This window comes from Peromyscus eremicus, chromosome 4 (assembly GCF_949786415.1).
Source record: "Peromyscus eremicus chromosome 4, PerEre_H2_v1, whole genome shotgun sequence".
Taxonomy (NCBI): domain Eukaryota; kingdom Metazoa; phylum Chordata; class Mammalia; order Rodentia; family Cricetidae; genus Peromyscus; species Peromyscus eremicus.
Window position 1 is genome coordinate 12,240,595 of NC_081419.1, and position 17,362 is coordinate 12,257,956.

A 17,362-nucleotide genomic window follows, 5' to 3' on the forward strand; every position below is an offset into this window, starting at 1 on the left:
TTGACAAAGGTTTCACATTTCCCAGGCTAACCTAAAACTGACTGTGTGGATGAGGATGACCTTGAACTCCTGATCCTCAGGCCTCCACCTTCTAAGTAGTAGCTTTACAGGTTTGCATGTCCAAGCCTCATTGTTGCATTGTTTTGTTTTGTCATTGCTTGTTTGATTTTTTTGGTTTTGGTTTTTTCGAGACAGGGTTTCTCTGTGTATCCCTGGCTGTCCTGGAACTAGCTCTGTAGACCAGGCTGGCCCGGAACTCATGTAGATCTGCCTGCTTTTGCCTCCTGAGTGTGAGGCGGTGGTGGCGCACGCCTTTAATCCCAGCACTCGGGAGGCAGATCTCTGTGAGTTCGAGGCCAGCCTGAGCCACAGAGTGAGTTCCAGGAAAGGCGCAGAGCTACACAGAGAAACCCTGTCTCGAAAAACAAAAAACAAAAACAAAAACAAAAAGCCTGTGCTACTACCACCTGGCGTTTTTTTGTTTTGTTTTGTTTTGTTTTTGTTTTGTTTTGTTTTGTTTTTTTCCTTTTAAGGAAAAACAAAAATCCCGCCTTTCCTCAGCTGCCGCCAAGGTGCTTGGTTCTTCCAAGGAAGCTAGGGCCGCGTTGGGGTGAGGCCCTCACTTCATCCAGTGACTAGCACCGTACCGGCAGTCCGCAACATGGTCTCCGTCTCCGAGCTCGCCTGCATCTACTCCGCCCTCATCTTGCATGACGACGAGGTGACTGTCACGGAGGACAAGATCGATGCCCTCATTAAAGCAGCTGGTGTCAGTGTTGAACCTTTCTGGCCTGGCTTGTTTGCAAAGGCCCTGGTCAATGTCAACATTGGGAGCCTCATCTGCAACGTAGGGGCTGGTGGGCCTGCTCCGGCCGCTGGAGCCGCGCCAGCGGGCCGTCCTGCCCCCTCAACTGCTGCTTCCCCAGCTGAAGAGAAGAAAGTGGAAGCAAAGAAGGAAGAATCTGAGGAGTCTGATGACGACATGGGCTTTGGGCTTTTTGACAAACCTCTTTTGTTAACATGTCCAATAAAAAAGGTGAACCTGAGGCTGGAGAGATGGCTCAGAGGTTAAGCCAATTCCCAGCACCCACATGGTGGCTCACAACCATCTGTAATGAGATCTGGCGCCCTCTTCTGTATACATAATAAATAAATAAATCTTAAAAAATATTAAAAAAAAAACTGAACAAAAGGTGAACCTGTAAAAAAAAAAAAAAAAGAAAACCCAAAAACTAAAGACCAAAGACCAAGGACTTGCTGCATCACTCTGTGGCCAGAAACTTGCTATGTAGCTTAGTCTGGTCTTAAATTCTTGGTCCTCAGTCTTCAGTGTCTCCAGTGTTGGGATGACAGGTGTGTTCTACCACACCCAGCTTGTAAGACTTCCATGAAAATATGTCTGTTCAAATTGTTTACTCAATCTTTAATTGAATATTTGGCTTCCTATTTTTGAGTGAAGCATTTTTAAAAATACATTTTGGAAACATACCCTTTATCAGATATATGACTTACAAATACTTTTTTTCCATTTCATTTCCTTAAAGTTTATATTTTAATTGCTATTAGTAATTACTATTTTAAATATTCATGTTACGAGGAAAGGTGTGATAATTCAACATAGGCTCATTACCATCAAATCAGGGTCTCCAGTCTGTCTCCAGCATGACTTCGTGTGTGAAGCCTCAGAATTCCTCGCTCCTACTTCTGTATAAAACAGATAACAGGTCACCACGAACTTTAATTGCCCCACTGTGCTATAGGGCACTGGAACTTGATGATCTATTATCTAACCTCTCTCTACCTCTCTCCACCTTGCCAGCACCAATACTCACCACTTCACAGTCAGACTGTTTTCTGCTTTCACATATGAGAGAGAACATGCTGCATTTGTCTTATTTAATGTGACATAGCATCCTCCAGTTCTACACATTTGCTACAAATGGCAGAACTATCGTTTGTTTTTATTGTAGCTAATGATATTTCACTGTATATACACATTTTCTTTATTTATCCATCCATTGATGGTATCCAGACTGACTCTAGATCTTGGCCATTGTGAACAAAGCAAGAGTGAACACAAGTGTGCCAGCGTCTCTTCGATCTGCTGGCACCAATAATTAGAAGCTGGATGGCTGGACCATGGGTGTTCTATTTTAGGTTTTGAGACACTTCTGTAGTATTGTCCATAGTGTCTGTAGGGAACCTTGGAAGTCGGCTCAAGACACCCCAAGACCAAGTTCTCAGCATAAAGGAGATTTGCCCCAGAGGGACAGAGGGCAGGGAATAAGAGACAAAGACAGGAGACAGAGGATGAGTGAGAAGGGGAAGGGAACAAGGGAGAGGGGAAAGAGGTATTTGTCCCGGAGGGACAGAGGACAGCCTCTGGATAGAGAGGAGACAGGTGTGGTCCTTAGGAAAATGGCAGTTTGTAAAGGTAAAGGGGAAACCCCATTTTAGGATGAGGTGTTCAGTTTTCATTGGGCATGTTAATTAGGTGAGCCACGGGGGGACTTCTGATTGCTGGACTAAAATACTTTGATAGCTGGACCTTGTTAGTCTCAGGAGGAGGAAGTGGCCAAATAAGGGAATAGACCTTGGTGGTTAGCTTTAGGAATGTAACCTAAAGGTTTTTAGCAAGGCAGAGGGAACTGGGGAGAAGAAAAAGGTCTGCCAGAGCCGTGTTTGCCATACTCAAGCTGGCTAGAGTCGCTTCAGGGTCTGTACTAATGTCCACCCTCATCAGTGTGCACCCTCCCCTCCCCTTACACCCCTACAAGAATTATTTTTTTCTTTTGAGACAGGGTCCCATTACGTACCTCTGGCTAGTGCTGGCTAGTTTGGAACTTGCTATGTAGACTCAAACTACAAACTCATAGAGATCTACTCATCCATGCCTCCTGAGTGTTGATATTAAAGGCATGCACCATCACACCCAGGCAGCATTTTTTAATAATGAGGTTCTAACTGGGACACTATCTCACTGTCATTTGAACTTGCATTTCTGTGATGGCAAAGAGGTCCTTGTAAACCCATTGGCATTTCATCTTCTGAGAAGTAGCACTGTGTCTCCTGAGGCTGGAGCTGGATTTCACCATGACCTCAGCCCTACTCAGTGCTTGAAATCTCCTTGGGAGATACCATGTCCTGACTATGTGACCTTGAGCAAGAAATGCAACCTCCCTGAGCTTCATTCAGGTCCTTCTTCTGCAAAGAAGGGGCTATGGTGTCCACCTCACTGCCTCACAAGAAGAAATGGCTACAGTAAGCAAATAAAACTTTTGAAACATACTTTCCAATAAATATTGCAGTCAGGACTTTCCTTAAATGTACTTAAAAACTGTTGGAGCTGGGAAATAGTTTCCTTGATAAAGTACTTGCCATGCAAACAACAGGACCTGAGTTTGAATCCCAGCACCCACGTGAAAGAGCCAAGTTTGCATGTGCCCATCTGCAGTCCCAGGACTGAGGATGTGGGGAAAGGAGGGTCCCATGGGCTCACTGGCCAGCTAGCTTAGTGTAGTAGTTCAAATGTAAGCAGCCCCCATAATTTCATAAGGAGTGGCACTATTAGGAGGTGTGGCCTTGTTGAAGTAGGTATGACCTTGGTGGAGGAAGTGTGTCACTGTGGAAGCAGGCTTTGAGGTCTCATATATGCTCAAGCCATGCCCAGTGTCCCAGTTTACTTCCTGTTGCCTGAGGATCAAGATGTAGGACTCTCAGCTCCTTCTCCAGCACCATGTCTGCCTGCATGTTGCCATGTCCCACAATGATGAAAGTGAATGAACTAAACCTCTGAAAATGTAAGCCACCCCCAACTAAATGTTTTTCCTTTGTAAGAGTTGCTGTGGTCATGGTGTCTCTTCACAGAAATAGAAACACTAACTAAGACAGAAGTTGGTACCGGGGCTGGGGTATTGTAATAGGCCTAACCATCTTTTTGTTTGGAGGAATTTGGACTTTGATGCTTTGGGTTAGGAAAGCAGTGGAATGCTTTAAGCGGAGTTCACTAGGCCATACTAGGAACATACAAGATAATGGTGCTGAGAGTGATTTGAACTGTGGGGGCTGGCTCAAGAGGCTTCAGAGGAGAAGAATGTTAGTATGTGGCCTAGAGATCATTCTTGTGATGTTTTGATGAAGAATGTGACTGCTTTTTGTCCTTGTCCGAAAAGTCTGCCTGAGACTAAAGTGAAGAGATTTGGATTAATTTTGCTGGTTGAGGAAATCTCAAAACAGCCTAGTATTGACTCTGTTATGTGGTCATTACTGGTCACTCTTTTACAGAATTATAATGAAAAGGAGCAAGCTAAGCAAATGAAAATACAAAATGCACAATTTGAGGAGAAGAGGAGCACAGGAAGTGGAACAGAGCTAAATTCTGTGTTCCAGGAGATAAACAGAATAAGAAATGGAACAAAGGGAGTGGTGATCTCAGGGCAAGATTCCACCCAGCTAAATTTCCAACTTGTGAAAAGAAATTAAAGAAAAGCTTAGAGCTGGGTGTGGTGGTATACGCCTTTAATCCCAGCACTTGGAAGGCAGAGGTAGATGGATCTCTGAGTTTGAGGCCAGCCTGGTCTACAGAGCAAATTCCAAGACAGCCAAGCTTAGGCAGTGAAAGAAACCATCAAAAACAAGCTGGTGAAGATGTAATTGAACAAGGAGGCCATATTTCAGTCCCAGCAAACAGCAGAACTTGGATGCTTCAGCCACATGGTTCTGTCTTTAAAGTCAAAAACAGAAGATTATGGAATTTGCCACCAAAATTAAATGTTTTCCTTTATAAGAGATGTGTGGTCATGGTGTCTCTTCACAGCAATAGAAACCCTAACTAAGACACTTAGCCAAATCAGAGAGCTCCAGAGGTTCAGTGAAAGAGCCTAACTCAAAAAATAATTTGGAGAGCAATTGCTGCCCATTTCCAGCCTCTGTGTGCACATGTGTTCATGCACACCTGTATGCAAATGCACGCACACAGCATGAACATATACACATACACGCACACAAGTTGCTAAGGTTTCACTATTTAGTGGACAGTTGTTTGATGCAAACTATATGACATTAAATTACCGTATGCAAAATGACTAATCACGTAAAGTTATTGTCATTTAGAATCTACAGAATATAGCCCCCATCAATCACTCCTGTTAGAACCCAGGCATTCAGTACTCCCAGTTTAGATGAACACACAGGCTCAACTCTTGTCCCTATGGATCTCAACACATTACCAAAATTAAAGCAAAGATGTTAATTAAAAAAAAAAAGGAATGAATCCACAGCGACAACAGCAAACATAGGAAATAGAGATTTATCTTTCTCTTGTCATGATGACTTCAGAAAGTGCTAAATGGGTGAGAGTAGGCTGGGTAGGCTAGCAGGCAGAGCAGGCCCAGTGTGAAGCACACTCCTGCAGAGTGGCGGGGAAGGTGGAGTGTAGGCCCCTGAGGGATTCTGCCCTGGAACCAGCAGCTGGGATGAAGGGCTGGAGAGGTTGAAGGCAGAGTGTCACCTGTAGGCCTGTATGTGATCACGGCCACTCGTTCCTCCAGCCCTGTCCCTTATCTAATGCAGAAAACAGGCTGTGGCACTGTCCCCAGGCCACAGAAAAATACCTGTCTCTTAACAGAGCAAAAGAGTCATCAGGGGAAGCTGAGGCTCCTGCCAGGCCTTGTGGTAAACTGTACTGAAGGTCTCCTCCTCCTGGCATTTGGAAGATCTTCAACACAGCTGTGAAAACAGACTTCCAAGTCACGTGGTCACTTCCAACACCAGGCCAAGCATCTTCATTAACACTAGAAGATGCTTCTAGAGCAGCAGCATCTGACAAGGACTGGAGACAAGAAATAAAGATGAAGCTAAGGGGAAAACCCGACCTGGTGGAAGCGAAGCCAGTGCAGAGGCAGCAAAGACTAAAGACAGCTTTCCACCAGAAATCAGTAATTAGAAGAGCAGAGGTAAGACTGAAAGATTAAAATTAGTGTGGGAGGCTGCAGAGACGGCTCGTTGACTAAGTACTTACTGTCCAAGCAAGAAGACCAGAATTCGGATCTCCAGCATCTACATGAATGCTGGATAGGTGTGGTAGCCTGCCTGTAATTCCAACCTTGAAGAGTGGAGACAAGGGACCCCCCCCCCCCGTAAGCTGATTGTGTAACTAGCTATATTGGCAAGATCTGTGTTTGAATGAAAGACCCCCAACTCCAGAAATAAAATGGAGCCAGGCTGTGGTGGTGCACACCTTTAATCTCAGCACTTGGGAGGCAAAGGCAGGCAGATCTCTCTGAGTTCGAGGCCATCCTGGTCTACAGAGTGAGATCTAGGACAGGCACCAAAACTACACAGAGAAATCCTGTCTCAAAAAAAAAACCAAAAAATAAAAAATAAAATAAAATAAAGTGGAGGAGAGATCAAGGAAGAGTCCCAACATTAATCTCAACCCTCCACATGCACACACTTGTGTGCCCAACACATATTCATGCTGTAACACACACACACACACACACACACACACACACACACACACAGGAGGAAAAAACCTAGCATTGTAAAAAATATTTGCCACAAAGCCTGGAACATACCTTCTAGAAATCAGAGCTAGATGAAAATGAACTAGAAATGTTACTGATGATTGAGAACTGTGTGTGTGTTTGGGGGGGGGGCAGCCAGAAATAAACTAATAAAAATAGCAGCAGAGAAGTCTCACAGGGTGCTTACACCAAGAGGAACCACCAAGTACCCAGCACACACACACTTAGACACGGCATGAAATACCCAGGTAGAGAGCAGATCCTTCCAGAGAGAAAGTTCAGTAGGCCAAGGCAGAAGTGACATCAGGGTAGCACCAGCCTTACTACCAGGAACACCAGCTTCCAAAAGAAATTTAACATCCAGAAGGAAAGTGATTCTCAGTTTGGATTCTCTTGCCTTCACCACCATTCAGATGCAAAGAAAAGAGTATTTTGTTTTTGTTTTGTTTCCAGACAGGGTTTCTCTGTGTAGCCCTGGCTGTCCTGCAGCTGACTTTGTAGACCAGGCTGGCCTCAAACTCACTTGCCTCTGCCTCCTGAGTGCTGGGATTAAAGGCATGTGTCACCACACCTGGCTGATAATATTAAAGATTCAACAGTTCACAGACCTCACTTTCCATGTGTCCTGTGATGGTTGGATTCTGCAATGTCCCTCACAAGCTTGGTCCCAGTGGTAATGCTGTTTGGGGACGCTGTGGAGCCTTTAGCAGGTAGGGTCTACTCAGCTGAAGTAGGTAATTAGGGTGGGCCTACTTCTTGAAGCTTATACCCAGCCTCCTCTGTCTTCTCTCTCCTAGTATAAAGAGCCTCTGCTGTTCTGATGTTCCAGCACCATGACTGGTATGGCTTTGCCATGCCTGCCCCACCGAGATGAACCAACACTCTGAAATTACCAGCCCTAGGTCTATCTGCCAGGTGTTTTACTCACAATGATATAGGGGTAGTTAACACATGCTCCCTGCCCTCCCCCTTAGGATGATATATTAAGATTTATGCCAGCAAAATAAGTCAACAAAGAAAGAGTAAAATTGGGACCCTGGAATGCCAGATCCAACCCAAGACTAGTGACCAGAAGTCCCAGGATGACAGTGAGAACCCAGGTTAGTGAACAGTCTATTCCAGAGAGAAGGGGTTGGGAGTCCTGAGGAGCGGGTGGTTTGACTGATTATGAAAGGAACAAGACATTTAAAAATTTTGAAAATATAATAAAGTGTGCAGTCAAGATGGTTCAAGTGATGACCGAGTCTGATCTCCAGGACCCACATGGTACAAGGAAAGAACAGACTCCTGCAAGTTGTCCTCTGGCCTTCATGCCTGTACTGCAACATGCATGAATGCACACACACACACACACACACACACACACACACACACACAGATAAATAAATAAAAATTAAAAGAGAAGAAGGAAATAAAGTGTGAAAGATAGAAAACAAAGGCAATTTAAAAGTTTAGGAAAGCAAAAATATGTAAGAAAATCATGGTTCAAAATCACAGTTCAGAGCAACTATACTAATGAACAAGCCTGTGAAGTCAAGCAAACATGTGAAGGTCTAGGGGTCAGTGGACCCCTAGAGATCTGAACTCAGATCCTCAGCAAGCACCTTACCTGCTGAGCCATGCTACCAACTCCCATGGAGGATTAAAAAGTAATGATTAAGCTTTAAACACACACATACACATGCACACGCACACACCCTTTTCAAAAGGGATTATTTAGCTGGGGTGATGGCTGGAGCCTGTGATCCAAGACTCAGGATGCTGAGGCAAGAGAATTGTCATGAGTTCAAATTCAGTCTGAGTTACTTGGTGAGTTTCAGGAAAACTAGGCTGCAGATTCAGACTCTGTCTTAAGGAAAAAGAAGCAAAGAGGGTATTTGACAGGAAGAGGGTCACCAGTATCGCAATGGGAGCTGTGTGAGGACATCATGATCCCCGGGCTGCCAGGTGCTACCGCGTAACTAATCCCCGTCTTTGGAAATCTTCCCTCTGCTCTGAGAGCCCTCTGATTGGGGCAGGTTCCTTCTCTCAGCCTCAGTTTTCTCTCCTGTAAAAGGGGACAGTGTTTTTACACGGCTAGCTTGTGGCGTGTCTCCAGGCTTGCCCACCATTCCACCCAACTTCTTTTCCTCCATCCTAGGCAGGTATGTGGAATCTGAGGTATAAGACTGGTTTAAAAAATCCAGTCGAATAAGAAAAAAAAAAATCTCAGTTCCTGAGAAATATACTTTACAGCACAGCAGTGAGGGGGTGTTTGCCTCAGTATGTGTCAATGTGTGTGTGTGTGTGTGTGTGTGTGTGTGTGTGTATCAGTATGAGTGTGTGAGTGCATGTGGGGGTGCCTATGAGCATGGCGTGTATGCACATGGGCTTCTTCAAATGTGTGAGAATATGTATGTATGCTCATAGATACCTGTGAGCATATGTGTGTGTGTATGTGTGTGTGTGCAAGAGTGCCTGTGAGCACGGTGTGTTCTGGTGTGCTCATGTGTGTTTGTGTGTGTGTTTGTGCATGCGCGTGGATGCCTGTGAGCATGTGAGGTGAGTGTGTGTATGTGTATATCACCGCCTCTTTCATACTTGGTGAGGGAGTGTCAGCTGGAGTCTGTCGTGCTGCAAGCGTCTCACTGAAAGTGGAGGGCAAAAGGGTGACTGCTTAATGACTAGATGTTAAATGTTCCAAACAATTTATACATTTAGAATCCTAAGTTTTCAAAACTCAGCGCGCCGCGCCGTTCTGCAGATCTTGTTTATAACACATTCTGCTAAAATTATCCCGGTGCCTCCTGCGCTGCCTGTGGCACAGATGCTCCGGAACCTGAAGCTGTTTGCATTCCAGAGACTCCTGCCCAAGCTATTTGCGTTCGCCGTAAATGAAACGTGAAACCGAGGAACCGCGGCTCAGAGGATTTTTATAAATATATGCCTAATCTTCGCAGCGGGCACTGGGGTTCAAGTTTTATTTATGTGTGTTTTTGCCTCCTAGGGCCCCAAGGGACTTGTTTTCCCTTGTGTCTGCAAGGGCTTCTCTCTGTTGAAGGAGGGGGGCAGGGTAGAGCCCAACTTGATGTCTGAGGACTGTGCCGGCGTCCAGGAAGGTGGTTCACAATCTCAAGCCTCATGCTGCCCCATCCGAGCAACGGGGACAGTCCTCATTCACACTGGGGATTATGCAAAATACTCAACAAGGCTGCCTCACTCATTCAAAGGACATTTACTAACTCTAGATGGTTTTTGCTTTGTTTTGTTTTGTTTTATTTTGTTTTAAATGCCTGCTGCATGTTAGTTTGGGGATGGGGTGCTTTCAACAAGACAAGCAATCAGATCAAGCACTCCAGGCGTTGCGAGATTTTGAGGACCCCAGCATTGGGAGATTTTGAAATCTCCCAGGTGACTTCAATGTGAAATCGAGTCTGAGAACCACTGACCTAGATAAGCGGCTCTCAGACTTTTATGTGCAGAGCATTCCCCAGGGTTTGTTAAAGAATATCACACAGAGTAGGTGGGAGAGCAGTGTTGCTAAGCACCGCATATCTAACAAGCCCTTGGGTGATGCTGTTGCTGGTGTGTGGACCACACTGGAGTCCAGCATCTGGGCACTGGGAGAGTTCCTGGGGGCACCATGTCACACCAGTTGGCGGCAGCTGCTGCCCGTGTGGCTCCTATGAGAGGCACAGACAATTAAACAGATGGCGACAGTGATACACACTATGCAAGAAGTTCAGGGACTTATGGAAGCTCCCAGAAGGGGAGGGGTGGCCAATGACCAGGCTTTGGGGATTTGGGACACAGCCTTCCTGGAACAGGCTAAGGTTTAGCCAAAGGAAAGGGGAGGGGAGCTGGAGAGGGTGACGCAGGCAGAGGGAACAGCAAGTGCAAAGGCCGGAGCAGCAGAGCAGACATCAGAGAGACTGGAGACTCCAGGTGAAGACAGAGCGTGAGTAGGGCTGAGTCCGGAAGTGGATGGGGAGGTAGGGAAGCGTTCAGGGGGCGGGAGACAAAGCTTGCCCTGTGGGACCGTCACTCATTTTACTTATCCCTCTACTCTCCAACCCACTGTCAGCAAACTGCACTGTAAGACCGGACGATCCCTGCTGTGTGTGGCACTCTGGCCAGCTGCTGCCTGGGTAACCCTGCACCCATCCCAGGCCTTCACAAGCTCTCAGCCTGTGTGTGGTTAGGGAAAAGGGGGAAAGACACTCAGATCAGTGGGTCTGGGTAGGTTCTGATAGACCGGAACAAGACAACTGGGGCACAGGAAGGTGTGCCCACAGATGGAGGTCTAGGAGTGTTTTTGCCAGAGGGAGTTTAAGGGGTGACATGGCTTCAACTTGTCAGAGAAGACAAAAAAGGACAACCTAGAGGTAGTGGCATGCCAGGAGAATGGTGGTCAAGCCATCAAGGCTGCATGAAGGAGTCAGAAACTGGTTTTGCCCTCGACATCACTGATGCCCCAGTGCCTGGCACAAAGCTGGCAATAAAGTGTTTGTTGAGTGACTGTTGGAGGTAGGCTGAGTTTATGGCATCCCCAGTCCATGCATTGAAGCCCTTATGCCCTGTTTGACCCTATATGGAGAATGGGCCTTTGGGAAAAAATAAGTCATGGGGGTAAAAAGGAGGAGGACTCACATCCTCTCCTTCCCTGTCGATCATGATGTGAGCATATAACAATAGCCAGAAGGTGTTTGTCTACATTCCAGGAAGAGAGCCCTCCCCAGAGACTTAGTGACTCATACTTGACTAGGGATATCTCAGCCTCCAGAACCAAGGATATAAAGTTCCAAAGGCTGAACCCCCCAGCCTATGGCATTTTGTTATGTCAGCCCAAGGAGACTAGTACAGGCAGGTTCTGGCCACACAGGTCCTGCAGGCCACCAGGGCTTAGTTCAGGTGACATCATGAACTATTAAGACATTTCTGTTAAGTTGGCAAATAGTAGCTTACCTCACCCACTACTACCTCTAATGCCAGACCAGCTTGGGATATCTGGGATATCTATGCCTCTCTACCCTCCAGTTATTAAAGGGTTAATGTTATATACTAAGGACAAAGCCACTGACTGTCATTCTCCCATGATCCAACATTAGATACTAGGAACTTCACCCCTGGCTGCTACTAACATGAGCCCCCTGAAAAATGATCCACACCTCCCAAACTAGCCCAGTGGATGTTCTGTGTCTCATGCCCTACACTTGCCTCTGGGCTTCTGGTCTGCTGCACCAGTCTGTCACCTGGCCTTTTCTTCTCCTGGGTCAGCATGATCAGCCTGACTCACAAGGCCTCCCACACAGCAAGCCAGTAAGCAGCACTCCTCCATGGTCTCTGCTCTAGTTCCTGCCTTCAGGTTCCTGCTGACCTCCTGCCCTGGCTTCCCTTCATGATGGACTGTAACCTATAAGATGAAATAAACTCTTTCCAACCTGCTTTTGGTCATGTGTTTAGCATGACTAGGACTGGCTGGCTCTCTGTGGCTTGCTCAGCTTGCTTACTTATCCAACTCAGGACCAATGGCCAACTTTGGCACTGCCCACAGTGGGCTGGGCCCTCCTATATCAATCATTAATCAATAAAATGCCCCACAGACATGCCCACAGTCCTTCTGATGGGTGCAATTCCTCAAGTAAGGTTTCCTCTTCCCAGATGACTTTAATTTGTGTCAAGTTAGCAAAAGTTAAATAGCACAGCCTCTAACTGGCCCAGCTTCAGTACCTAATCATCTCATGACTGATCAACAGTGGTTCATTGGTGGGGCCGTGTTGACTGATGTTTATGATGTAATCCTGTGAATGGAATGCTTGAGTGTATGCACATCATGTTGTCTGTGTGCTGGAAGCTGGAAACATTTTCCAGAAGGAGAACACAAGTCCTAGACATTAGAGATGTAGGTAACAAATAGTAAGTGTCAAGGAGTGTGTGCTTCATATCCAGGCCCCGCAGAGTCATTGAAGGTTCTGGAAGCATAAGTTGGTATGTGGTGGGATTTAGGAAAGGTGGTTCTCATGGTGATGCAGAGAATGGAGGAGGACAGGAGAAGCCACTGCAGTGTCAGACAGGAAGGAGGAGGCAGGCAGCAGAGATGACGGGACGGGGACAGTCTAGACAAGCCCTGTTCATCACCTGGGAGTTATTGTGAGCAGACGAGCAGGGACCCTACAGAAGGCCCACATGTGTCCACTGTCTCCCTTCCCCAGGTGGCTGAAGAGGGGAGGAGACCTGACTGTGTGATCTGACCAAGTGGTCCTGTTGTCACATCAAGATCTGGTGAGCTGAGCCACCTTCCTTATCAGGGTTTACTGAGCTGCACCTGTCTTGGGCATAGGGTTTTGTTTGAACACAAGACCTATTCTTTGGTGGATCATTTTGCCTGTGAAGCCTAAAATGTCTACTGTGTTGTCCTTCCACAACCACAGATCTCCCTTTCCTCTCATTGCCATTGGCCTCAGCCCCAGAGCCAGGGACCAGGCATCGCTTCTTCCACAGGGTAGGACACAGGCAGCCTTTGTATTTTTAATCTAGAAGTGAGTCCTGCCTGGTTGGCCAGGACTCAGCAGGCAGTTTCAGCATCATTACCAGGTTGTATCCCAGGGGGCCTAGTGCCGATAGTTTCCTGCACATCTACACCACGGTCCCCACCACCCCACAGCACCTGGACCTGTGGAGAGTGGATGTCAAAGAATCTGCAGAAAGCTGAGGCTTATTATAAGCTGCAGCATGGAAGGGCTAGCAGGCTCTCTGTAAGCAGATCCTGACAGTACAGGTGTGAGGGGCCAAGGGCGAAGGGGAGAGCAGGGGGACATCAGTACACACACCCAGGCTACTGCCAAGTTCAGCCACAGTGGAAGGAGTAGCATCATTAGGAAGGACTATGGAGAGCAGGAGAAGGTGGGAGCATGGCTTTGGAGACTCAAAGGCTAGGGTGAAGCCAAACTGGTGAAAGATGTTTAGAATGAACGAAAGAGGCTTTGGGTGTGTCTGGGAAAGAGACACAATCCAGATCCCCACTGCTTAGTGACAGGATGAAGCTACCAGAGGACAGATCATTCTGCGCTCGTCCTGTGAGTTCATGGGCAGTTTTACAGCATGGCCGCTGTGTGTCTGCAGCAAGCCAGGCATTAGGCATTCTCTTTGTATCTCAAAGCTCGTTACTAGAGTAAGGCAAACACATGGCAACATGCACAAATTTGAAGTGGACAATTCAATAGCTTTGTACAAATTAAACAGGCACACATGTGTGCACATGCACATGCATATGCACATGCACATACATAAGGTACACATAGGCATACACACTTAATATCCACATGCATATATCCATGGATATATAAAATATATATACATGCATGTGTAGACACACATGTAATACATATTTATATACATATGCACATGTAGGCACACATATCTGCACACATTAACACAGGAGCACATATTCACACACAAAGACATACACATCTGTGTATAAAGATGACATATATGAATATACTATACATCTATTTGCATACATACACACAACACATATGTCTACTGCATAGATATGTGAGTGAATACACAAATACATAGGCTAACTGAGGTACACATGTGTACACATATCCACACATAGGCACAGGTATACATCCATGTATGAAGATACAGGTAGGCACATATGAACAGCCCTATCTTGCTAGCGAAACCTAAGGAAATTTCCCCTCCTGGCTCCAAGAAGTGGCCCTGCTGGGCAAGAGGTTATGGTGGTTCTCAGCCCCAGCCTACAGTGTCGGGGTCACCAGTCCCCATAACTTCAAATCCCTGCATTTGGCCAAGGACCAGAGGGAGCTTGGTGTGGATTTTCCCAAGTAGAGCCTCTGGATGGAAATGAAGCCTTGTGGGCACCCTGACTCAGCTTCCCAAGTTCTCCCACGGGGGCTTGGGACCCATGAAAGCTGTGGGATTGTTTTAGGACACTGAGCTTATGGTCAGTTGTTAACCACTGGGGTTGGGCCTGTGTGAGGAAGGTGTGTGTCAGCCAGGCTGTGTGAGCAGTGTCTAGAGATGCGTGTTTAAATGTTTGGTTTCACGCATGTGTCTGGGGTACGTGTTTGTGTTTGGAGATACCCACGAGAGCATGTGTTGATGTGGCCAAGGTTGTTTCATGTGTGCCTGTGAGTGAGCAAGCATGTACCACACATGCGTGCGCTGTGCTGCCCCCTCCTCTTTTATTACTTCCTCCTTGGGTTTGATGTTGTGGGTGAATAAAATTTAAAGAGCTCTAAATTTTTTAAAAAGAGCCCTAAAGGGAGTGGAGCGCCAGTGCGTGAGTCATTACTTGAACACCTGTGAACCGTTGATTTTAATTGGGCCACAGCTGTCAGGTTGTGGAGTGGGAGGGATTGGTCCCTTGGCTGGTCTGACTTCAGCACCCTCCTCTCCTGTCAGTCCTTTGTGTAGGTAGGAGACAGGAGCAGAAGGGCAGTGTGGTTCCTGGAACCCTGGCCCTCAGCCTCCTAATGGGCAGCAGGAAGAGGCTATGTGCCCTTGGCAGGGGAGCTGGCTTGGGCCCAGCCTTGGGTGGCAGTTTTTCTCCTTCCCTGCTTAGGGTAGCCAGGGATCACCCCCTGAGACCTGTGACCATCCACTTACGCAGAAGCATAGAACCATGACTGCTCCTAGCTGCAAACTCACCTGAGTAGGAAAACCAGCAGAAGACAATGACCCCTAGCACGGGAGGTATCCTCTCCTAAGCACTGGATATGCACAACCTCATTCCTCAGGGCAGCCTAACCAAGTGGCACAGATTAACTCCGCTCTAAGGCACAGGAGGGCTAAAGACTTTCCAAAGCCTTACAGTACTGAACAGTCACAGTTATTTCAATCCTCACACTCAGTTATGTCCCCTCTACACATACTCACCCTTGGAGAGATTCCCACAGATTTGGAAAAAAAAAAAATTCTCAGCAGCTCACCATCCTGCTCACAGCCACTATTAGACACTCACAAAGTTTGTCCATACACACAGGCATGCGTGTGCACACACAGACATACACACTCACACAACACTTGCCAATGTACTTCCTCCACCCACACACAAGCACACAACTGGGCCCATTCCGTCTCAGACATTCACCCCACAAACTTCCTTGAACACCCTTATGATACGTGCTTGACACTCACTAATCACAAGTGTGGTGATGTGTGCCTGCCTACAAGCTGTCTCAGGCACCTCCAGGACACACCAGCTTTCCTCAGACAGGAGACATCCCCCTTGCAGATCTGCCTCACTAGGCAGCACTCCTAAGAGCAGCTCCCCCAACCTGTTCCCGTGTGGCAGGGCTCTGTGTGCTTCTTGCAGCCCCACAGTGGTCTGCGTGCACGGGTACCTGGCAGGTTGGATAGGATTTGGTCATCCTCACACCTGCTGGTCCTCAGGAGCCGCAAGGAAATGACTGACTCCTGTTCTCTGTCCTTGCCAATCCAATTTGCTATGTCCACATCAGGAGACATGTAAGCTGCAGGGCATCATGCATGCCCTGACATGTCTACCCTTTCACCCTCGTTCAACGAATCACATGGAAGGAGAACTGTGTGACCCAATCATAGGCTAATCGTATGTAGCTGAAGTTTTCTCCAGTCCTGACCAGCCCCACGGACCCCTCTGGTGTGGGACACAGAAAAACCAATATTGGTTCCTGGCTCCTGTCACTGTTCACCTGAGCAGTGACTCCTGTCTCAGTGCATCGGCACATGCCACTTACTATAGGCACAATCACAATGTAGTTAATACAGACTGGAGGCCACCCCATAAGTTACAAGAGAAGCTGGGGTGTCATTTCATCCCTGTTTGAGGGCCAAACAAGTCTATTCAGTGAGGAACACATCCACTCCGCAAAGAAAATACATGCTGATAATCAGGGCTTCTCTACTGATGACCCATCCAATTGATTCAGTCAGCAGATACCCAGAGACACTGCTGGAGAAGAGACATAGACACAGAGGGCTAGTAGAACAGTGTGGGGTAGCCAACTGCAAGGAGATAACAGAGTAGAGGAACAAGCCGGGGGGCTTCCTGGAGGAGGAGTTCAGACAGCAAGGACTCAAGTCATACCACAGAGCATGGACCAGAGAAACACAATCCACACCACAGATGTCCCCGCTGCTCTGAACTCTCCATCTCTAGAAACCTGGCTTCCCTCTTCCTTAGGATGCAGGTGAAGGTGAGCTACCTTCCCCTAAGGAGTGACTCCTGCCACCTTCCCCTCCTCCACTCACAGTCCTTTTCCAGTGACATCTCTGGTTGACAAATTTAGAAAGAATGATGGCCTGGACTCTGTGCTTCCGGGAGCCCCTGAGCAAGCAGCCCACAGCCACAGGCAACAGGAATTGCCCCCTCCTTTGTGCCTGTGGAGGTTCCCAGGCACTTGTCAGGGTGTGTGTGTGTTACCCCAGGGCTCACTCCACAGGCCCATTTGCCCTCACACAAAGCTGTAGCCCAGCCTGAATTTGGAGGGCCAAGGCGATAGCTGGTCTTCCATGGCCTTTTCCTCCTCCCTCTTCTCCCTCTCTTCCTCTTCTTCCTTCTCCTTTCCAACAAACCCAGGGATGATTCTCCTGCCTCAGCCTCCAAGTGCTGGGATTGCAGGTCTGAATCACCATACAGAGCTCAGTCTCTCTTACTTTCTAAGTCAGTCAGGACTCAGATGGGAGTCACTTCCTGAACTACAGGTGCCCTGGCCTCCCTGCTCTAGCTCTCTCTGTCCCTTGTCTCTGCTCAGGTGACAGGGGCTCAAATAGAACCCAATCCCTCCTCACACCCCCTACTACTTGAAAATACAGCTTCATTCTGTTTAGGAGGGAGTTCTCTGCAT

The 17,362-nt window shown here is 47.3% G+C and overlaps 1 protein-coding gene across 1 annotated transcript; it reads left to right on the forward strand.

Annotated features, from left to right (window-relative positions):
• The first annotated feature begins 584 nt into the window (after positions 1-584).
• Positions 585-9,411, forward strand: LOC131907670 (large ribosomal subunit protein P1-like). The gene is made up of 2 exons (XM_059258795.1): positions 585-1,036; positions 9,334-9,411. The coding sequence occupies exons 1-2, from the start codon at positions 662-664 to the stop codon at positions 9,409-9,411; spliced, it is 453 nt and encodes a 150-aa protein (XP_059114778.1). The 5' UTR covers positions 585-661.
• Positions 9,412-17,362: the final 7,951 nt, after the last annotated feature.